The sequence below is a fragment of the Oxyura jamaicensis genome, chromosome 25, assembly GCF_011077185.1.
Source record: "Oxyura jamaicensis isolate SHBP4307 breed ruddy duck chromosome 25, BPBGC_Ojam_1.0, whole genome shotgun sequence".
Taxonomy (NCBI): domain Eukaryota; kingdom Metazoa; phylum Chordata; class Aves; order Anseriformes; family Anatidae; genus Oxyura; species Oxyura jamaicensis.
The window spans coordinates 1,403,950-1,425,157 of NC_048917.1; the positions used below are offsets into that span (position 1 = coordinate 1,403,950).

Sequence of the window (21,208 nt, forward strand, 5' to 3'; positions counted from 1 at the left end):
CCCCCCTCTTCACCTCCCTCAGGACCTTGCTTTCCGTCTCCGGGCTCTTGGGGTCCGATCTCAGCACCCTGATTCCCAGGAGGGCTCCTGGGGACGGCCGGAGCCGGGCGGGGGCGCGCTGAGCTCGGGGGTCTCGCCGCGCTCCCCGGGCTTCCCCTGCCACCTAGCGGCTGCCGGGGGTCCGCACGGCCGCGGACACGCGTGGGAGGGCGGGGGCGACCTGGGGAAGGGGCTCCCGGAGGAGAAACTCACCCGTGAGGCTGCCCCCGAGGGCGGCGAGGATGAGGGTGACGGGCAGGGCGCAGAGCTGCCACCACGCCTGGCCGCTGGCCGTGCGGCTGCCCTGGGCCACCAGCGGGAACACGCGCTCCAGCCTGAGGGTGGAGAAGACGGGGGGGGGGCTCTGCTCGTGGCTGGAGAAGCCCCCGGCTCGGGGGTCGTGGGGCGGCCCCCACCCACCCACCCAAAATTCTGGCTTTTCTCACCTGCCGCCGTAAGCGTCGGCGGTGGCCAGCCCCGCCAGCAGCGTCCCCACCAAGGTGCCCAGGACCCCCGGCAGCCCGTGGACGTTGTGGACCCCGCACGTGTCCTGGATTCTCAGCCTGGAGCGCAGGATGGGCTGGGGGGGGGGGAAGAGCACGGAGAGGAGATGAGGGGGGGGGTGCTCGCCCAGGGAGGCTGCGCTGCTGCTCGTTTTGGAGCTGATGCGGCCCCCCCCAGAGCACCCAGAGGGGGTCCCCCACATCCCCACCTCCTTGGTGTCACGGGGGGACTCACCGAGAGGAACCTGGAGCCCAGCAGGGAGAGGTGGCTGGCCAGAAACCCCGCCATGAGGGCCCCGAAGGGGGTGAGCAGCATCTCCCCGGCCATCCCCATCACCGCCACGCCGACCAGGGCGGCGTCCTGGATCCGAGCCTGGTGGAGGACACGGTCAGGGCACTGTCCCCGTGGAGAACGTCACCTTTGGGCTGGGATTTGGGCTGCTTCAGGGCTCGAGCTGGGTCTTAACAAAGCCGGGGGTGCCTAACAGCATCCCCTTGCCCCTTTATGTGCCCCGTGGGATGGGACAGGGGTTTGGGTCCGGCTCGGGAGCGGACCTACCGCCTGCAGCGTGCCCTCCTCGTAGAGGATGGGCGAGAAGACGAAGGCGGCCAGGGTGCTCGCTGCCAGCGAGAAGTAGACGTTCAGCACTGCCCAGGGCTCGGCGCCCTCCCGCGCCGTGGTGGCCGAGGCGAAGCTGGGCCAGAAGATCCACAGGTAGAGGGTCCCTGCGGGGAAGGGGCCAGGCAGGTTTTGGCACCGAGGTCGCTCCCTCCAAGTGCCAGAGGACTCAAAAAGGGACCGAGGCCCTATTTGGCAGCGTAGGAGGGTCACGTCGGGCGGGAGGAAAAGCTTTTTCCCCCGTCCCCAGGGAGGTGGAAGTCCTCTGTCCTCGGAGGTTTGGTGGCCTCAGGTTGCCCCATCCTAGCCCCATCCAGGTGCCGGTGCTGTCGGGCTCGAGCTCCGTACCGAGCGCAGCGAAGACGTCGGGCGAGCGCCCCGCGCCCTGCTGCTCCTCCCGCTCATCCGCGCGGGGCTGGCGCAGGGCTCGTGACACCATCAAGCCGAAATAAGCTCCGAAGGTGTGGATGGTCAGGGAGCCCCCGCTGTCGCTGATCTGGTGGGCGCAGAAAAGACGGGCAGGGTACAGGATCGGTCCCCGTGGATAAGGCAGGTCTTGACGGCAGGAGGCTCGCGGCCACCCTGGTTTTGGAGGACTCACCCCCAGGAGGCTGAGCAGGATGAACTCGTTGCAGGCGAAGAGGGGGACCTCCAGCAGGGTCATCAGCAGCATCTGGATGGGGTTTACCCTGCCCAGAACGGCTCCGGATGAGATGAGGACGGCGGCGGTGCAGAAGTCGGCACTGACCATGCTGGGAAGGAGAGGGAAAGGCGTGGGGCCGGATCCGGCGCTGCTGGCTGCGAGTGCAGGCACTGGAGGAAGGGCTGGAGCTGAGCCCAAATCCTGCATCCCAAACCCTACATCCCAAATCCTGCATCCCATATCCTGCATCCCGACCCCTACATCCCAAATCCTGTGTACTGGCCCCGACATCCCAAATCTTGCATCCTTACCCCTACATCACAAATCCCGCATCCTGATCCCTATATCCCAAATCCTGTATCCCAACCCCTACATCCCAAACCCTGCGTCCCGACCCCTATACCCCAAATCCTGCATCCCGACCCCTACATCCCAAATCCTGCATCCCGATCCCTGCATCCCAACCCCTGCATCCCAAACCCTGCGTCCCAACCCCTATACCCCAAATCCTGCATCCCAATCCCTACATCCCAAATCCTGCATCCTGACCCCTATACCCCAAATCCTGCATCCCAACCCCTACATCCTAACCCCTACATCCCAACCCCTGCATCCCAACCCCTACATCTTAAATCCTGCATCCCAAATCCTGCATCCCAACCCCTACATCCCAACCCCTGCATCCTGACCCCTGCATCCTGACCCCTGCATGAGCGGGCGGCCGGCGTCTTGCAGCGTTGGTGCCAAGGGGACGAGGTGGCTTGAGGCAGGCAGGGCCGCCGTGCCCCCTAAAACCCGGCTGAGGGCTCGCAAGCCTGGCCCTGCTTGGCCTCCCCGTCCTCCGCAGCACAGCGGTGAGTTTTACAGAGGAGGGAGCCAGCATGCAAGGGATGGAGCCGGGAGCACCCCGGCGGCGGCACCCTTCCCTGCCTTACCTCTGGGCTCCCACGTAAATCTTGCCCTTCAGGGAGAAGTAGAAAAGCCCCTGGGCCAGGAGGGCCCACTGCACGGCGAAGGCCACCACGAGGAGGCTGGTGGCCACGCTGCCCGGCCCGTAGCGGCCGAGGAAGGCCAGCAGGAACCCGAAGCCGAGGAGAGCCTGGAGGTGGGCATCGCGGAAACCTGGTGGGGGAGAGGCACGAGAGGGAGTTTGGGGCACAGGGGGGTGGTCGCGGGGTCCTCTCCGTGGGCGGTAGCGATGCTCGCCCAGCCTGCTGGGCCACCTTTTGGGGTTCGAACAGGTTTTGGGGTGCTGGAGCCTTCAGCCTTCCCCGCCTACGTGTCCCAGCGCCCACGGTGGATGTGTCACCGCCCTTGGAGGTTTCCGGAGGGGGTCACGAGCGGACGGCTGTCCCTGCCCGAAGAGCCCTTCCTGCGGCTCCAAGCCACCCTCCCTGCGTCAGCCCCACGCAGATCACGGCCTCCACAAACCCCAAGTGGGGTGCCCCACAGCCTGGAAGCATCCCGGGACGGGTACACGGGCACGAAGGTGGCCAGAGGTGCCGGCCACGGCTGGGGACCCCCCTGCCCGTCAGGGGGACGAGGGGACCCGAAGCGCAAACATCAAGGGACGTCGCCCCACCGCTGGCAGCAAAACCCAGGAGGGGGGACCCGTGTGTCCCTTGGGGGATGCGTCCTTCGGGGCCCCGGTGCCGTGCCCGCCCCAAGGGACCCGGTGACTCAGCGCCGGGTGCGGTTTCATGGCCTAACCGGGTGAACCGGCCGGCTGCCGCCCACGCCGGGGCAAAGGGCTGGTCCCGGGTGGGTTTGAATCACCCGCCTGGCCCCGCTGCTGCCCCAAAGGGGCTGAGCAGGGTGCTGAACCCCCCCCGTGATGGCCGAGGGGTACGGTCAGGATCAGCCCCTGCGAAGACAAACACCCGGTGCCGGGGGCTTGGCACAATTCCCTGGGTGCTACCACACCTGCGGGTGGTTTTGCAGCCCCCCCAAGCGCTGGGAGCAGCTCCTGGGCTTCCCGTCAGGGGATGGGGACACAACTGGGGCCACCAACACGTGTGTGTCCCACACCAGCCACCCCTGCTGAGGGCTTGCCCATCCCCAGGGACTTGTGCCGGGCAGCGCATGCACCTCCCAGCCAGCGGCCCTCCCGGGGGAGCACGCAGCACCCCGGTGAGCCCCACGTGCCCCCTGCTCCCCTTTAGGGTCCGGCTGGGAGCTGAGCCTGCGCCGAGCACGGCGACATCCAGCAGCACCCAAGGGGACGGGCAGAGCCGGGCCCTGTGCCCCTCGGGGACGGTGTACTCACGGGGGTACCCCGACCCGGGCTCGGGGTCTCTCCGGCTGCAGTTGGACTGCGGGGAGCAGAGGTCAGGGCCGTCCTCGGGGCCGTACCGGACAAAGGCGGCGAAGAGGATGATGGTGAGGAGCTGGAGGAAGAAGCACAGCCCGGCCAGCCACAACCTCGAGGCAGCAGCACCCTCGGCCATGCCGGGGGCCGGCGAACCCCGGATGGGGCCGGCGGCGTGCGGGCAGCTGCCTGCAAAACCCCCCTGCGGGGCCGCCGGCTCCTGCCCGCACCCCGGAAGGACCGAGGCAAACAAGGGCGAGGAGGGGGGCCGGAGGCTGCCGTGGGCAAAGGCGGGGGGGTCCCCTCCCGGCTGGGACAGCTGGAAGGCGAGGGTTTTTGTTTGCTTTGCTCTCCTCCGCTCGGCTTTCCGTTGGCTGCTCCTGCCGGGACGTGTTTGTTGTGCGCCCGGAGTGCAAACCCCAAAAGGGAAGAGGAAGAGAAAGGAGCCAAAGGAGCGCGTTGCAGCCCGCCTTTGGGCAGCGGCTGCGGCGTCCTCTTGCCGTGCCATCAAGCCGGGAATTCGGGGACCCGGAGCCGGGCAGGGGTCCCCACACGGGGAACGACTCGGGGCCGGGGCTGGCGGGGTTGCTGGGCGCAGCCGCTGGGAAAACGCGAGCACTGACACGGCCCCTTCGTGTGCCGCGGCTCTGGGAAGCAGCAGCCGGCCCCAAACCTCGGCCAGGTGCTGCCGGGGGGGGGGGCTTTAGGGTCTGTTTTGGCAGCCACGCACACGGCACAGAGCCCACAGCAGCCCGGAGAGGAGCATGCGGGGCCGTCCCCCGCTGGTTTTTGCCTTTCTTTGCGCTTTTCTGTCCCCTTTTGGCTCGGAAAAATCACGGAAGGGTTTGAGCTGCGGGGGGGGGGACGTGGGGGGCTTCTCGTGCAGGCAGCTCCGAGGGGGTTACAGGGAGCCAGGGAGGGGGCACACGGTGCTGAGGCCCCCCCCAGGAGGGTTGTTTTCTGTGCCGTGTGAGGCCGGGAGCTCTGTGTCCTCCGGGGACAGGCGGCCGCTTGTCTCGCGCTGCGTTTGCCACGAGCTTCGTCCTCCCCTGGAGATAGACCCGGGGGGGGGGGGGGGGCGGACAAGGGGGGGCCCAGCACACAGCCCCATTGTGCGCCCCTGCTTTGTCCCCGGCCCCAAGGTGACCGCAGGGGAGCCTCTCGGGTGGCTTTTGGGGGGGCAGGAGGGACCCAACCACAGGAACCCCGCAGGATGGCATTGGGGAGCTGGGAACTCGGTGCGGGGGGGCAGGGAGCAGCATCCCTGGGGGGGGGGGGGGACTGGTACCCAGGGGGTCTCTGCCCCCACCAGGGGCTGCGGAGCCCTGCGCGGTGCTGACATTTTCCCCTGAATTCCCCCCGGCTCTGTGGCCTGCGAATAAAAGCACGCTTGTTAGCCGGGAGCGCTGTGTTTTTGCCCAGCAGAACAATAAAGAGAAAGATGCTCACAATGGGAAATTGTGCTTCCTCCTCCCCGTGCGTTCCTCGGGGAGGTGTCTGGGGGGGGCGAAAAAAAAATAGAAAAAAAAAAAAAGAGAGAAGAAAGCGGGAAGAGACGGGGACGGGAGCGAGGGCACAGCCATGGGAGCAGGCACGAAGGGGCCGCGGGGCCGTGGGGCTGCCGGGACGCTGCCAGCCCACGGACGGTGACGGTGACGGTGACAGCAGCACTGGCCCACGGAGAGGGCAGGGGCCAGCTGGGAGCACCCGAGGCCACCCCTGCACCCCAGTGTCCCCTCTTCCCGGCAGGTTTGAGCTTCCCGGAGCCCTCGGAGCCATGTCGGGGCGGCCGTGACGGAGCCGGGACGCGGGCGCTGGGCGCCGGAGGGGGTGGATGGGCACGGCGACTCCCCTGGGGACGGTAAGAGGTGGCAGGGACCGAGGGTGGGGTGGCATTGGTGGGGTCCGATCCTGCCTGGCTCAGTGCTGGGCGCATCCCACGTGGAGATGTCCCCTTCGCAGGGCAAGCGCTGAGCCGATGGCTGCGGATGTCCCCACCGCGTCCTCTGGTTCCCAGCAAGGCCGGGGGCCGTCCCGCTGCACGTCCCTGAGCCCATCGCTCCCCCCGGGCACCCTCCTGCCCCCAGCTCCAAAGATGCTCCGGCTTCTCCTGCTCGGCTCCCTCTGGCTCCTGGCAGCGTCCCCAGCCTCCAGCATCTTCCAGCGGCCCACGGGGAGCCCGGGTACGGAGCGGGGACGGGGACAGGGAGGGGGCTGCTTGGGGACAGCGCCGGGGGCTGAGCTGCGCTGAGCCAGGATGGGTGCTGGAAACCAGCCGGAGGTGCTGGTGAGGGCGGGGGGGAGACGTTTGGGGTCGCGGAGGTGCCCTGAGCCGGTGCCCGGCGCCCCGCAGCCGCCCCACGCCTGCAGTATCTGCTGGAGCCCCTGCACGGCGCGGTGCACACGCAGCGCGGTGCCACCGCCACGCTGCCCTGCGTCCTGCGCGCCCTGCCCCGCAACTACCGGGTGAAGTGGAGCAAGGTGGAGCCGGCCAACTACGGGGAGAGCGTCATCATCATCACCAACGGGCTGTACCACAAGAACTACGGGCCCCTCAGCCCCCGGGTGCGCCTGCGGCACAGCCACCGCTACGACGCCTCGCTCACCATCACCGACGTGGCCCTGGAGGACGAGGGGCGCTACCGCTGCCAGCTGGTCAACGGGCTGGAGGATGAGAGCGTCTCGCTCACGCTGCACCTCGAGGGTGAGCCTCGGCTGCCTCCCGGGGCAGGGGGGGGGATGAGGAGGCTGCGGGTCCCCGCTGCGCCCCCCCCTTTGCGATGCCCCGTGCACCTCAGCACCAGGTTCCTGGGGGGCAATGAGCCGAAGCCCCCTCGGGGAGAGCATCTCCATCCCCCTCCATCCCTGTCCCTGTCCCCCGCCCAGGCGTCGTCTTCCCCTACCAGCCCAGCAACGGGCGCTACAAGTTCAACTACCACGAGGCCCAGCGCGCGTGCGAGCAGCAGGACGCCCGGCTGGCCACCTACCAGCAGCTCTACAAAGGTACTGCCCTGCTGCTGCGGGGGGGGACCCCCCCCAAAAAAAAAAAAAAAACCCTTCCTGCCCCCAAAACACGCCCCTGCTGGGCCGTGGAGGAGGGAAGAGCGGCATGGCAGCGGCGATGCCGAAGCCCCCGGGGGCAGCGCAGCCCCGTCCCTCATTTTGTCCCCTCTCCGCTCGCCCCGCAGCCTGGACGGAGGGCTTGGACTGGTGCAACGCGGGCTGGGTCCTGGACGGCACGGTGCACTACCCCATCATCAACTCCCGCGAGCCGTGCGGCGGCCGCCTCCTCCTGCCCGGCGTCCGCACCTACGGGGCCAAGGACAAGCAGCGGGACCGCTTCGACGCCTTCTGCTTCACCTCGGCGCTCCAAGGTGCCGCCGGCATCCCCCGTCCCCGGGCATGGAGCCCACCGGGGGCCCCTCCTGGGACCGGTGCCCTCTCACCCTCCGCATCCCCGTGTGTCCCCAGGCCAGGTCTACTTCATCCGGGGCCACCTGAACTTCAAGGAGGCCGGGCAGGCGTGCCGCAACCACGGGGCCGCCGTGGCCAAAGTGGGGCAGCTCTACGCCGCCTGGAAGTTTTCCGGGCTGGATCGCTGCGACGGGGGGTGGCTGGCGGACGGCAGCGTGCGGTACCCCATCACCGCCCCCCGGCAGCGCTGCGGGGGGCTGCCCGAGCCCGGCGTGAGGAGCTTCGGCTTCCCCAGCAAGGAGCAGCGGACCTACGGCACCTACTGCTTCGCGGGGGCGTAGGAGAGGTGGGCTGAGCCCGGGGGGGACGGCGCCGACCCTCGGCTCCCCAGGTGGGGAGCTCGAGGTGGGGCTGGGGGGGTCTCGGGGTGGTGGTGTTGGGTGGCTCGTGCATCCTCTGGGGGAGCGGCGGGGTTGAATTGGGGTGGCTCGAGCATCCTCTGGTGGTTTGTGCGTCCCCCGATGGAGCGATGGGGCTGAATTCGGGTGGCTCCTGCATCTGGTGGGGCTGCTCCCCCCATCCCAGCTGCTCCAGGGCTCGTTGGGCGCTGGGGGCTGGCCGGAGAAGCCGGTCCCATTGCCAGCCCAGGAAGGGGGGCTCCAATACCCCCCGATCCCCCCGCCCCCGGTGTTTCCCTCTCCCCATTCTCGCTCCCCGCAGCCGCGAGGACCGGCCGGTGCAGGCGCGCTGGAGAGCTGGGCATTAACGAGCGTGACTAATGGAGTTTCGCTTTCTTAATTAATAAAGCGACGGTAAAGCTGCACGGCGAAGCTGTGCCCTCACCTGCCCTCTGCCCCCGGGGCCTCCTGGGCTCTCAGCGATGGGGATCTGCCAAGGACTTCTCGTTTCGAGCAGGGGACAGCTCATAGGGACCCCCCCTCGGGGGTGTCCTGGCGTTATCGGTGTCCCTGGCACCGCTCTGAGGGGGTTTCTGGGTTGGTGACACAGCCGGGGACAGCTATAAAAAGCACCGGCGCTGGAGATAGCAGCGTGGGGAGACACGGCTGGCCCCAGCCCTGTGAGGTGCCCCCAGCCTCCTGCACGTCTGCCAGCAGCAGCTTCCCGACCCAAACCCTGCCGGGTCCCCACGGCCACCAGGACCTGGGGACACTTTGGGCACCCGCTCCCAGCAGTGTGGCCGTGTCCAGGGCACCGCCTCGGTGTCCCCGTCCCGCTGTTATAGGACCCAAAGGTGGGAACAAGCGGCTGGAGATGATGCTGCCACCTCCAAGCCGTGACCCCCCCTGGGATTCCTCCCCCCCCAACCCGATTTTGGCTCTGTGGTCACTCCGGGACCCCAACAGCCCTCGTGCGAGGTGCGGCGCCAGGCGGGTCGCTGCTGACTCCTTTCCAGGGGACCTTTAGTTATGGGGGTTTCTTTGTACAGATATAAAACAAGCGGAGGGGGGGGCACCCACGGGGCAGGCTCCTCGCCCCGCCGCTGCCCGCGCTGGCGTCCCGGAGCCGTCCCCATCCACCGGGGATCCTCCTGTCCTCGGGGACCCCCTCAGTCGCCGGGGTGCTGAGCCAACCCTGGATGGGGTTGGGGGGGGGGGGACACACAGGAGAAGAAAAATCCCCAGGTGAAGGGCGAGAGGCTGGGGTGCGATGCAAGGGGAGGGGGTCGTGCACACCCCCCCCCCCACGCTCACCAGGGCGGCAGGAGAGCTGGGGCTGCTCCCACGTCCCGTCCTGGAGGCAGCGGATGACGGGCGAGCGGCGCGGGGCGAAGCCTCGGCGGCACTGGTAGCGGGCGGTGGAGCCGACCTCGTAGCGGGGCTTGGCTCTGCCGAAGGCGTGGGCATTGCCGACGGCGGGGGGGGGGGCCCGCACTGCACTGCAGGCAAGCGGGGGGGGGCGAAGGTGGGCACCCCTGTGCCAGACGGACCCCCCCCTCCCCACCCACGCCACCCCGCTCCAGGGTTCCAGCGTAAAACCCGAGCAAGCGGAGGGTGCCCCCAGACCCGCTCCTCTCCCCGTTTTGGGGCTGGGGCGGGGGGGTCAGGGGGGGGCACGGCTTACCCAGCCCCATTTTGCAGGTGTAGGAGAGGTGGTAGTTGCAGGGGACGTCGCTCCACTGCCCCCCGTCGTGCCACACGATGACCACGCAGTTCTCCCCGGAGAGAAAGTAGCTGTCGGGCTGCCCGGGGTGCCAGTTCTCGTAGAGCTGTTGGGGGGGGACAGGAAGGGAGGGGGGCTGGGGACTGCTTTTTTTTTTTGGGGGGGGGGGGTGACACGGGGTCCCATCCTGCCGGCCCCGGGACCCCGACACCTGGGGGCTGCCGTGCCCGAGGCGCCGCGCGATGCTCGGTGCCACCGCGGTGTTGGCAGCGGCTTCAAAGCCCGGCTCTGACTCACCCAAGGGATGGAGAAGGACACGGAGGTGCCCGGGGGGGTCGTGGGGGGGGCTTCTCGTCCCTGGGGGGGGGGGGGGGTACGGGACGGGAGCGAGGGGCTGGCAGCCCGACTTACCAAGGGGCTCCCGTCGGACCACTGGAAATCCCCCTCGATGGTCCGGTCGTTCAAGCCGATCCACTGGTACTCCCGGTACTGGTCTGGGGGCACGGGGGGGCTTGGGGGGCGCAGCCGGCCCCCAGCACCCCCAAACAGGGCGCAAGGGCTGGAGGCTGCATCTGGGGGGGGGGGGGGGGGTCGCCGGGAGAGGGCAGCAGAGCCTCGGTGTCCCCTCTGGTCCCTGGTGGCTTTGGTGTCCCCGGCTGCTCCTCCTGGGCAGTGAGCCCTGGTTCCCTCTGTCCCTGCTGTCCCTGATGTCCCTCTGTCCCTCTGTCCCTCCTGTCCCTCTGTCCCCTGTCCCCCTGTCCCTGCTATCCCTCTGTCCCTCTGTCCCTCTGTCCCTCCTGTCCCTCTGTCCCCTTTCCTTCTGTCCCTCCTGTTCATCCTGTCCCTCTGTCCCTCTGTCCCCCTGTCCCCCTGTCCTCCTGTCCCCCTGTCCCCATACAGCACAGGGAGAGGAGCTCGGCCCCCTTTTGGCTTTAGCTTCCAGACCTTCAACCCAGCGGGGTGAGGGTGACGCTGTGCCCCCGTGGCCCCCACGCCCCGCGGGCCCCACGTACCGTTGATGAAGTCCTGCTCCTCGGGGGTCAGGATGGTGGCCAGGTGCCCCCCCGTGGTGCCTGCACTGCGTCTCCGCGTCCTCCCAGCTCCTCCGGGTGGAGAAGTGCTTGTAGCAGGCTCCCTGGAAGCTGTCCCAGCCGGGGCTGCACCTCTTCAGCGCTGAACCACGGCGGGCACCAAGTGGGGAGAGAGGACAGGATCAGCACCACGAAGCCCAGCCCGCGAGCAACCCCCCCAAAAAAAAAATACCCCGAACCCCCACGCTTATGTCTCCGGGGCTGCCGCGCAGGGCGGGCATGGTGCTGGCCCCGTGGGACTCACGTCTCTCGCAGCTGCTCCCTCCGTAGCCGGGCAGGCAGAGGCAGGCGAGGCGGGCGCCGTCCTCGGTGCAGGTCCCTCCGTTGAGGCAGGGGTTGGGGACGCAGCCACCTGCAAGGCACGGGCGGCCCCGCTCAGCGCCGGCGCTTCGGTAGCGCCCAGCATCGCCGCGGCCCCCTCCTCGCTGCAGGAGGGCAGAGCCCCGCAGCGACGGGGTGCAGGATTTGGCCACCAGGCGCACGAGGTTTGGGGCACGGTGACGTGCCCGGAGCCCTTGCGTCTGGCCGGGTTTGGGGCTTTGATGTGTCCCCCAACCCCCCCGGGAGCACAAAGCCGGGCGCATCCTTCGCACCGTGCCAAGCCCTCGGATGGGGACAGCTCGAGCTGTCGGAGCGGCGCCGCGATGGCTCTTTTGGAGGGGACGTAAAAAGGACAAGTCCTTGGGCACGTCCTCAGCCTGGGGGTGATGGGGAGCCTCGTGCCTGCCCCCCAGCCCCGCCGCTCTCACCTTCAGCCTGGCCCGGGCTGAGAACCCGCCCGGCGCCAACCCCAGCCCCCAAAGCCCTTCCCTGGCTGGCACCAGCTCGTTCCGGTCATTAAGGCACGCGGTCATTAACCCGTCCCCGGTTCAAGAGCATGATTAAGGGCTCCGGCGGAGCGGGAAATGAAAGTCCTTGACACCCCCCCCCCTCCAACGCCTCGGCGGCCGCTACCGTCCCCTCCGTGCCAGCCCCGTGGCGCTGGGGACACGCGGATCAGCTCCAGCGGAGCGCAGCGGGGCGAGGGACGAGCTATTTAGGGCTCAGGCACGTCCGGCTGTCTCTGAGAGCATCTCTCCTTGCCAGGACAGATGCAGCCATCCTGCAAGGTGCGGGGGTCCTGCAGGACCTGGGCACCCACTGCAGAGCATTGGCTGGGGTGGGGGGGGCACAGCCGGGGACCCCGCTTGGGACTTGGGGCAGCGCCTGATTGCAGAGCTGGGAGCATCCCGGAGTTGGGGGCCGGGGGGATTGGGGTTGAGGTCACAGCTCATGCATCCCCCGGCCTCCCGCAGCGTGGGGGTCCCACCTCAGCCCCCAGCGGGCACGGGACTGCCCCCGTGCACCCCACAACCCCCTAAAACCCTGCAGCGCTTCGGGGCGCTCGGCCGCGTGCATTTTGGGGGTGCTCCCTGGCACGAGGACGGGGGTGTGTGTCCCCCCCCCTAGGGCATAGGGGTACAGGAAGCCCCCGGCTCACATCATGCTCAGCCCCCAAAAGCCCTCATCCAGGGCGGGGGGCGCAGGGCCGGGGGGATTAGTTCGTCAGTGGGGAACGCGAGCGAGGCAGCAGGCGCGAGGACGAAGGGAAGAGCTAGCCGAGGTGCGTGTTCTAGAAAGCTTTTAATTCCCTTTATTAGTACCACTGTTAGTCAGAGGAGGGTTTGGGGCCTTCTTTTGATAGATAGATATATTTTTTTTCACGGAAACAGTCATTAAAACACTTCACAGAAGTAGGAGAGAATTAAGTGCATGCATAGCTCCGACCAATTTGTTTGACAAATATGCGCTTCTCCGGACCTTTTACCTTCCCTTACCCAGCCGAAGAGAGGAGGAGAGAGAGAAAGAGAGAGGAAAGAGACGGGTGGACGGACAGAGGGAAGCACAGCGTGAAGGAAAGGCCTTGCTGTTGTCTAGTGCCAGTGCGCAGCCAGCAGCGCTGCCCCCAGCGCGAGGGCGGCGCGGTGCCGGGGGTCCCCGGCCGAGCTCGCCCCCGCCCCGAGGCTGGCGCTCTCCGTGGGGAGGGCGGGCAGGGGGGCGGCCGTGCTGGGGGCCGGGTCCCCCAGCGGGGTCCCTGCCGGAGACACCCCGGGGACACCAGCACGGGGAGAGGTGAGGCCATCCCCGAGGGTCCCACCTGGTTCTCCGGGAACGGCTGCAAGGAAACCCTCCACAGTTGCGACGGAGGGCACGGGTCGCTCTTCCTCCTCCTCCTCCTCCTCTTCCTTCTCCTCTTCCTTTTCCTTCTCCTCCTCCTCTTCTTCCGAAGACGCAGCGGGTGTCCCGTGGGCAGTGCCCGGGGTTTGTGGCACAGCCTCGTGTCCCGTGGCCGGTGCGTCGCTGCCGCCGGGCACCTCGGCGTGCCACGGGGTGACCGCCGTCGCCTCCGCCGCGGGGACCGTGCCCCCGTCCCCTGGGGCCGCGGGCGAGGGGAGCCACAGGGCCCCCGACTGCTCCTCGCCGTCCTCCTGCAGCTGCGAGGGGGGCAGCGGGGACGCCCCCCGGGGGCTTTCGGCCACGTCCCCGGACAGCTCGGCGTCCTCGGCAGCCCCCGTGGCAGGGATGGGGCCGCTTGTCCCACCGGACCCGCGGCCGTGCGGCCCTGGGGCTGGCTCTTGGCTATCTGTCGAGGCGGCAGAAGCGGCACCGGTCGGAGGTGTCACCCCGCTGTCCCTGTGCCCGGGTGGCCCGGGGCTCCTGGTGTGAGCCGGCCGCCCCACGGCTTCCCACGGGCGGCTGGGGGGGCTCGAGGGGGCGGCGGGGCCGGGGGGCCGGGGCTGCCCGTCGGGTGGCTCTGTGTCACCTGCTGCGGCCACCGCTGGGGACGGGGCGTCGGAGGGTCCCTCGGCTCCCTCCGTGTCCGGCTCCGTGGGCTGGCCGGGGTCTCGCCGTCCCTCCGGGCTCTCTGCCGCCGTGTTCCCGGGGTCCCTGCCCGGTGCGGAGCCCAGCGGCCGCTCCAGCGCTGCTCCCTCCTCCCCTGCAAAGGGCAAGGCAGAACTGGGGTGAGAAACCCGCGCCCGCACCGGGTGCTTCGGCGAGCAGGGCTGGGAGGGAGACACCCGGCACAAAGATGCTCAGGGAGGCAGAAACAGCCCCGGGGCCGCTTCCCCCTCCAAACCGGCACCATGCCCCGGCTCGGCCATCTCGTGCCGCACCGCAACAGGGTTGTGCTCAGCCCCTCGCCACCTCCTTTCCCTCCTCAGGCTCTTGGCACGGCTAAAGCACCGTCCGGTGCCGACCCTGCCCAACGCGCCGCGCTGCCCCGGCCACGGGAGGGACGGACCAACATCCCCGAGCCGGCACCGGAGACATCGCCTGGCACCGCTGCGCCGAGCCAGCCCGGCCGTGGGTGCGCCCTGCGTGGGGTGCAGAAGGGGCAGAGGCGGCTCGGCCACCCCCGAGCTCCTCGGGCGAGCTCCGCGCCTGCATCCCTGCGGCTCCTCTCGGCGCCCCAGCCCTGAGCGCCGCAGCGGCCGCTCCACCTACCCGTGCGGGACGGCTCTCGCCCAGCCTCTGCGCACTTTCCACCCGTCCCTGTCGCCCCTTCCTCGTCTGCGGGGGACGGGCTCCCCGGTTTTGCACCACAGCTAAGCGGGACGCCTGCCTCGGGGACGGCCGGGGCCGTGGGGAAAGGGGCGGCAGAGACTGGGTGACGTCCTCGAGCTGAGGACACGGAGGTAGCTAGCGGGGGGGTGCCGGGCCCCCGGCCCCGGGGCATCTTCGGGGGACAGGCTCGGCTTTTCCAGCTCAGCGTCAGCCGCGTCCTTAAAGAAAGGGACGGCGTAAATAGCCCCTCGCGACTCAATCTCCACTTGCGCTTTGGGCAGCTGCAGCTCCTCCAGCTTTTCTGCCACTGTAACAATCTCCTGGAGGCCCTCGGGCTCTCTGGCTCCGTATTTTCCTGCGGCCTCAGGGATAGAGTTTGTCCCTTCTGTGGGCAGAAAGAAAGCGGGGTATTACTGCCTTGTCCTGGCCCCGCGGCAGCTGGGGACAACCTGGCACCCGCTGGGGGACCCGCTGCACCTCGCCCCTCCGCAAAGGGCAGGATCGGGCCCCCCTTGCCCTGACCGAGCAGGCAGCTCCCGGGAGTTAGTGGGTTACGGGGACGGCGTCGCGGCGCTGCGGGACGGGTCCATCCTGCCTAGCCCCGGCCTCGGAGGCAACGGGATTCCCTGCTGATGGGGAAACTGAGGCACAGAGGCACGCTTGGCGGCTGCTTGATCCAGGAGAGAGCGCTGGGGTCCCCATCCCACAAACCCCCATGGCCCCGAGGGGACTCTCGGGGAGATGGGGTGGGGAAGGTTCAGCAGGAGGGTGGCTTCGTCCCTCTGCCTGTTATCCCTGTCCTCGCTCATCCCCTCCTGGGACACCGCAGACGTCCCCCGGTGCGCAGGGTGCCCTCGGCACCCCGGCTGAGCTCATGGCCACTACCCACCGGTCTCATTCCCTGCCCACGGCCGCGATGTGGGAGCCCTGCAGCCCGGACAGGCTGCGCCCCACAGCCCGCAGGGAGCCCCAAGATGCCCCCAGCAGCCGCGCGGGGCCGAACTTTGCCCACGCAGCCCCCTCAGCCCCGGGGCTGGAGGCACCGACCTGGGAGAGCCTCTGCCCCCCGGAGCCGGCCCTGAGCTCGCGCAGAAGGACGGCGCCACAGGGACATCCCTGCTCTATCGCGACAGAGCGGCACGCAGCGTTCAGGCCAGCCCCGCGCTGTCCCGACGCGCGATCAGCACCATGCAGAGCGCCCATCCTCCGTCACGATGCATGCAGCGTTGAGACCGTGCAGGTTACCCCTCCCTATCCCAACGCACCGGCGTGCAAAACCGAGCTCATGCAGGGCATCCCTGTTCTGGGTCGTCATGCGCTACTGAGGCGCTGCCGACGGCCCTGCTCCATCGCGACGCGGCGGCACGGCGAGCGCACGGGGGTCCCTGCGCCGTCCCCGAGCCCCTGCCCTGCGCCCCGGGGGTGCCCCGGTTACCTCGGAAGCAGTACGCATCGTATCTGCTCTGGGCATCGGGGAACCCCGTCTGGTTGCGGAAGAGGAAGATGGTTTTGACGCCGGGCAGCGCCCCGCCGCAGCGCTCCCGAGGGGTGACGATGGGGTAGCGGACGCTGCCGTCGGCCAGCCAGCCGGGGCTGCAGGCGTCCAGCCCCGCGCTCCAGGCGGCATAGAGCTGCCCCGGGCTCGCCAGCACCGCGCCCCGTGCCCGGCAGCGCGCCTCCGCCTCCTCCAGCGTGAACTTGTCTGGGGCCGTCTCCAAAAAGATCTCCCCTGCCAAGAGAGGAAGGAGGCGGGCGTCAGGAGAGGGCTCGGGAACACAGCTGGGGCTGCGAGGGCTGGATCTGGGGATGGGGCACGGTCTGTCCTTGCGGAGCGTCCTGCTCTGCTTTCCCGAGCCGCCTGCGCTTTGTCTGAAGCCCGCTGCAGACCCAAAGCTTCCCAAAACCAAAGCGGGACCGACACAGGGGGCTGCTGCTTCCACCTGGCAGCAGCTTCCGTGCACGCACGAGCAGCTCCGCAGCGGGGACGTGGCACAGGGGGGCGGCCCCAGGCCACCCGTGGTCCCCTGGCCGTGCGAAGCATCAATGCTTTGCTACGGTCCTTGAGGCACCTCTAAAAAGGACCGCAGAGGAGCAAATCCTTGCCCTGCATGGAGCAACACACCCGGGGCACATTTCTAAGAGGACCTGCAAGCCCAGTGCCCCGCCGGGTGCTGAGCCAGGCAAAAGCACCCCAGAAATGCTCCTGCGTTGGGAGCAGCACAGCAGCACCCAGCTCCCGCGCACACCGGAGCGCCCAAAGTCTCGGAGAGGCTTTGGGGATGTGAGCGGTGCCTACAGCTTGGGGAAATTTCTGCGAGTCCTTGGCCCCGTGCGTGGGTGCCCGTCGGGTTGTGGGATGGGGGGGGGGGGGTTATGGGGCCGGGTTAGTGCACGGCAGCCAAAGCAGGGACGGGACGGGCGCAGGGTTTGTGGGCACCTGGCAGGTCCTCGGCGTAGCAGTACACGTCGTACATGTCCTCCGGGTCCACCACCCCGTAGTTCCTCACCCCGGGGAAGCCGTTCATGTCTCCGTAACAAGCCTCGCGGGGTGTGTGGATGGGGTACCTGGGGCACGAGACGAGAGGGGGGGGGGGTTGGCGATGGAAGGAGGGGTGCAGGGGGGCCCCAGTGGGTGCCAAACGTGTGCCGGGGGTGCCAAATGTGTGCCGGGGGAGCCCACCTGACGGTCTGGTCGGCGATCCAGCCGGCATCGCACTGCTCGTAGCCGCCCAGGTAGGCGGCGTACAGCTGCTCGGGGGTGGCGATGCGGGCGCCGATCCTGGCGCAAGCCTCCTGCGCCTCGGCGAAGGTGTAGGCGTAGCGCATGGAGCCCTCGCGATAGTGAAACACAACCCCTGAGGGAGGGAGGGAGGCACGGGGTGGGCGAGGGGCTTCGCAGCAGCCCCCCACCCGGGTGGGTGCACCCGCGCACGGGCGCAGGAGGGGTTTGCTGAGCTCCGCCGTGGAGAGCCGAGAAACGGGAGCCGAGGTGTGGATGTCTGGGCCCCCAGCCCCCCAAAAACCGCCGCTTCTCCTCCGGGTACCTTTGACTCTGAGGTCGAGGATGTCGTGGCCGTCCTCGATGCCGTGCTGCACGTCGCAGCGGTAAATCCCCGAGTCGTTGGGGCGCAGCTCGGTGAGCAGCAGCGAGGCGTTGGTGTAGCGCTGGTGGAAGATGGGCAGGGAGGCGCGGAGCCGATAGTCCTCGCTCACCTTCACCCTGTCCCCCCGGGCTACCAAGATCTCCACCTCCCTGCCCTCGGAGATGAAGGTCCACTTGACCCGGGGGGGCTCCAAGCACCGCCCGGCGCCCGGCCGTGCCGGCGGTGGGCAGGGGCCCGAGGTAGGTGATGAGGCAGGGGATGGTGACGTCCCCCGCCAGCACGGCGTCCAGGGCCGGGTGCCGCGGGATGGAGACCTGCAGCGCCTTGAGGTCATCTGGGAGGGGAGAGGAGAGGAGATGTGAGTGGGGCTGGCACGGGGAGACACCCCCCCCAGAGCCTGGCTGTGGGGCAGGGGCAAGCGCAAGGCGCGGTGACGCCGTTACCTGTGCCATCTCCGGGGCCAAGCACCTCCGGGACCACCGCGGGGGCAAGGGCGCAGAGCAGCAGCAGCGGGAGGGCTGAGGCCATCCTGTGCCCTGCGAGGGGGAGGCAAAACCCGGCAGCGGTGCTTAAAGTGGAAAGGAGAATTAAAACATCCGCTCCCTGCGCGAGGGGGTCAGGGCGAGACCTCTGCCCGCGGACCTCGGGGGTCCTCTGGGGATGGCAGAGCCCAGCCTGGCCCCGGCGGCACGGAAAGGCTGAGCGCAGCCAGGCAGGAGGCGATGCCAGAGCCGGGCTGCGCGGCCGGAGGCACCGCAGTTGGAAACCTCAGGTGGGATTTTAATAGCTGGTGTCGAGCAGGGCCGAAGGAACGAGCCGCCGAGCCCCGGTGTGCGTGCACACGTGTGCGAGGGGGGCTTTTCGGCGTGCCCGCACGTCTGCGTGCCTCGCTGCAGGCGTCTGCGTGCACGCCCATGGGTGCACACGCGTGTTTGCACGTGCCCTTGTGCACGTGTGGGAGCGGGCTTTGGTGGGAGAGCTGCCGGGGGATGCCGAGGGTGCACAAAAGCGCGGGGCGGAGGGGGAGGGACGGAGCAGGAGGGCTTCTCTTTGCCATTCAGCTCACGGCAGAGGTTCCCCGCGCTCAGGCTGGGAAAAGCGGGGCCGAGCAAAGCAGCCATTATGTCCCGGGCCTCTCTCAAGGCTGCCTGGCACAAAGGGCTCTCCCCCGCCGGCTGGGGACCGGCTCTGAAAGGAGAGCCCCGCCGCTAGCGCGGCCGTCGCCAGCCCCAAGGAGCAGCCCCGGGGACGCTGGGGACGTCACCGAGGGGCTCCGGCCACCCGTGGCACCTCGCAGCTGTGCGGAGAGGGTGCCGAGAGGCCCCCGAGTGGTGCCTGGCTCTGCAGGAGGGCACGGCCCCGTTATCCTCACACCCTGCTGCAGAGGCACAGCGGGGCTCCGTGCTTTCCTCGGCTCCCCGTAACGGTGCCGCCCCGGGACGGGAGCGCAGCGCCCCTGAGCCTCGGAGCGGCTCGGTAATTTACGAGCTCTTTGTGCTGAATCGATTTTGGCAGCCACCAAAGGGGATTTGGCAGCGCCGCGGTGAGCTCTGGCCCAGGTCGCCGGCTGCCAGAGCCAGGCTGACGGGAGGAGGATGTCCTCGCTGCCCACATCCCTCTGCAAACCATGCTCGTGGGGTTCCCATGGGGCCGATGCGTCGGGAATTGGGTGTGAATGCAGCACAAGGACCAAGGACAGACAGCCTCGCACCATGCCCCATGCACATCCAGCCCTTAGAACCGTGCACATCCAGCCCCTAGCACCCTGCACCGTGCACATCCAGCCCCTAGCACCCCCTCCCCAGCACCACCTCCCCCAGAACCTGGCCGGCCCTGCCAGCGCCAAGCCAGGAGCTTTTTGGGCTCGGGCCGGATCATTTGAATTCAGCCCCACGGCTCCGGAGCGAGGGACGATCCCCCTGCCCGGTGACGGTGGCCGGGCTCCAGCGCGGGGGCTGGCCGCCGTCCCCCAGCGCGGCGGAGCGAGGCAGGCTTTTGTGGCGGGCGCCTTTTCTCCCTGTTCCCAAGGCGCCGCGGTGGCGTGAGCGGCGGCCGGAGCAGCCCACGAAGCCCCAGGGAGGAAATTCAAGGGATAAAAAGTCTGCAGGAAGGCAGCGAGCTGGGGACATCCCGGGCATCTGCTCTCCTGCTACGGCTGGGACACCGTGTGCCCGAAGGGCCGGGGCTGCAGGGGGGAGATTAAACCTGGGCTCATCCTGCCCACGGGGTCCCGTGATGGCAGGAGACTCTCAGGCGTCACCGTCTGAGGTTTGGGGTTTGAATCTTTTTTTTTTTTTGCCACAAACGGAAAAATTTTTTAGCCCACACGTCAGGAGGGGAAAGGCTGGGAGCAGGACCAGGGGCCGCTGGCCAAAATGCTCGGCGGGCAGCGAGCGGGACTCGGGCACCTCCGAGATCCCAGCCCCGCGGTGACAGCCGGGGGTTGGGGACGGCGACGAGACGCTCGCGTGCGCACAGACGGCGCCACCGGCTGCCCTCCAATTCCGTGGGAAACCGGGCGGAAAATGGAGCCGCGGCCTCCTTCGGGACGGGAGCGATCTTTCTTTTCGTCTCTCCCCCGAGCCCAGCCCCGCTTTCGGCCGCGGCGACGCGCGGGAGATGCTGCGAGCGGGCACCCCGCGGCCGTCACCACTCTGCCACCACCCCTCTGAGGGCTTTGTCCCCGTCCCCCCCCGTCCCCGCACGTGCCGGATGCGTCCCCTCTCCCAAGGTGCCCCGGCAGCCCGCAGCGAGGCAGCGCGGCGGAGAAGCGGCTTTCCAGGGATGCTCAGCTGCAGAATGAGTCAGCAGCCGCGGGCAGAGCCTGGCCCCGCTCCAGCCTGCCCCGACGTCCCCACCGGCACCGGGCTGCGGGCGCCCCGATGGCCCCATGCACGTGCCCGGCCTCCCCCCATCCCGGTCCCCCCCGACCCTCTTGCTGCAAAGCGCTCCCGCGCCCTGCACCGCCCGCTGCGCCCTGCTCGGGGCCCGGGGGGGGGGTCTCCAAGCGCTGAGCCCCCCCCTCGTGTGGGACGGGCGGCAGGGTCGCGTTCTGCGCCGGGGGTGCTGCGGGAAGCGCCCGGCAGCGTCTTGGCAGCGGCCGCTGGCACAGCCTAAAAAGGCAGGAAGCAGGTGGGGAGGAAAGGGGGGGTCCCCCCGGAGCCGCTCGCTTTCCCCCCCCCCCCCAAGTCTGTGTGGGGAAAAAGGGGCTCCTTGTTGTAGGGTCGGGACGTGCCCCTGATGCTCGGGGAGGTTCCCGAGGTGGAGCCGAGGAGGGCAGAGCTGGGTGGGCAGCCCCCCCGAGGGACCCCCCCCCCCCCGGGGCCCGGGGGGGGGGGGACGGGGGGGCCCCCCCCCCCCCCCCCCCCCCCCCCGGCTGGGGGATGCCCAAGGGCAGCGCCCTCCCCCCCGGGGTTTGCTCAGCCCGGGGAAGGGGCTTGCAGGAAAATCCCCCCGCCCTGGGGATGCTCAGAGGGGAAAACCCATAAAAATGCTGCAAAAGGTTCCCCCAGCCCCTCCTGTCCCCTTTGGGACACCGGAACCCCTGTGGTGCTGCAGCCACCCCGAGCCCCCCGGCTCTCCCTGGGGTTGGGGGGTTGGGGGGGGGGGGCAACTTTGTCCCTCATGTGTCCCCCCCGGGAGACGCAGCCCGGCCCCTGCCCAGCTCCGTGCCTCAGTTTCCCTCCCTGGCGCTGCCCCGACCGCAGCCTCCTTGGCACCAGGACCCGTGCGGAGGCTCCGGGGGCTGCACGGGGAGGGGACCCCAAAACGGGGGCGCTCAGGGGCTGCGAGCCCCCGGTGTCTTCCCCCCCCCCCCCCC

General features: G+C 69.1%; 3 protein-coding genes across 5 annotated transcripts in view; 1 reads left to right on the forward strand and 2 right to left on the reverse strand.

The window, feature by feature from the left end:
- The window catches only part of RHBG (Rh family B glycoprotein), a 5,558-nt gene extending 976 nt beyond the window's left edge, over positions 1–4,582 (reverse strand). The window contains exons 1-9 of the mRNA XM_035346721.1: positions 4,071–4,582; positions 2,740–2,926; positions 1,763–1,913; positions 1,510–1,657; positions 1,102–1,268; positions 778–915; positions 486–619; positions 253–374; positions 14–87 (exon numbers count right to left, since the gene is read on the reverse strand). Of these exons, the coding sequence (XP_035202612.1) occupies positions 14–87; positions 253–374; positions 486–619; positions 778–915; positions 1,102–1,268; positions 1,510–1,657; positions 1,763–1,913; positions 2,740–2,926; positions 4,071–4,251 (1,302 nt within the window). The 5' untranslated portion in view covers positions 4,252–4,582. The remainder of the gene's footprint in view (positions 1–13; positions 88–252; positions 375–485; positions 620–777; positions 916–1,101; positions 1,269–1,509; positions 1,658–1,762; positions 1,914–2,739; positions 2,927–4,070) is intronic.
- A 793-nt stretch (positions 4,583–5,375) lies between these two features.
- HAPLN2 (hyaluronan and proteoglycan link protein 2) lies at positions 5,376–8,349 on the forward strand. Of its 3 annotated transcripts, none has more exons than XM_035346738.1 (6): positions 5,376–5,973; positions 6,075–6,295; positions 6,466–6,816; positions 6,999–7,115; positions 7,301–7,486; positions 7,584–8,349. In XM_035346738.1, exons 2-6 carry the CDS (start codon positions 6,091–6,093, stop codon positions 7,865–7,867), a joined length of 1,143 nt encoding a protein of 380 aa, XP_035202629.1. In that variant the 5' UTR covers positions 5,376–5,973; positions 6,075–6,090; the 3' UTR covers positions 7,868–8,349. The 3 variants fall into 3 exon arrangements, with proteins under 3 accessions (XP_035202629.1, XP_035202628.1, XP_035202630.1); XM_035346737.1 differs by having other exon boundaries at positions 5,377–5,973; positions 7,301–7,489; positions 7,587–8,349; XM_035346739.1 differs by having other exon boundaries at positions 5,377–5,973; positions 6,182–6,295; positions 7,301–7,489; positions 7,587–8,349.
- A 574-nt stretch (positions 8,350–8,923) lies between these two features.
- BCAN (brevican) overlaps positions 8,924–21,208 on the reverse strand; it is a 12,919-nt gene continuing 634 nt past the window's right edge. The window contains 15 exon segments of the mRNA XM_035346720.1: positions 8,924–9,119; positions 9,239–9,423; positions 9,609–9,753; positions 10,059–10,141; positions 10,661–10,712; positions 10,714–10,820; positions 10,983–11,090; positions 12,876–13,361; positions 13,542–13,715; positions 15,720–16,013; positions 16,722–16,849; positions 16,965–17,139; positions 17,329–17,572; positions 17,574–17,722; positions 17,832–17,924. Coding sequence (XP_035202611.1) covers positions 8,952–9,119; positions 9,239–9,423; positions 9,609–9,753; positions 10,059–10,141; positions 10,661–10,712; positions 10,714–10,820; positions 10,983–11,090; positions 12,876–13,361; positions 13,542–13,715; positions 15,720–16,013; positions 16,722–16,849; positions 16,965–17,139; positions 17,329–17,572; positions 17,574–17,722; positions 17,832–17,916 — 2,583 coding nt within the window. The 5' untranslated portion in view covers positions 17,917–17,924 and the 3' untranslated portion in view covers positions 8,924–8,951.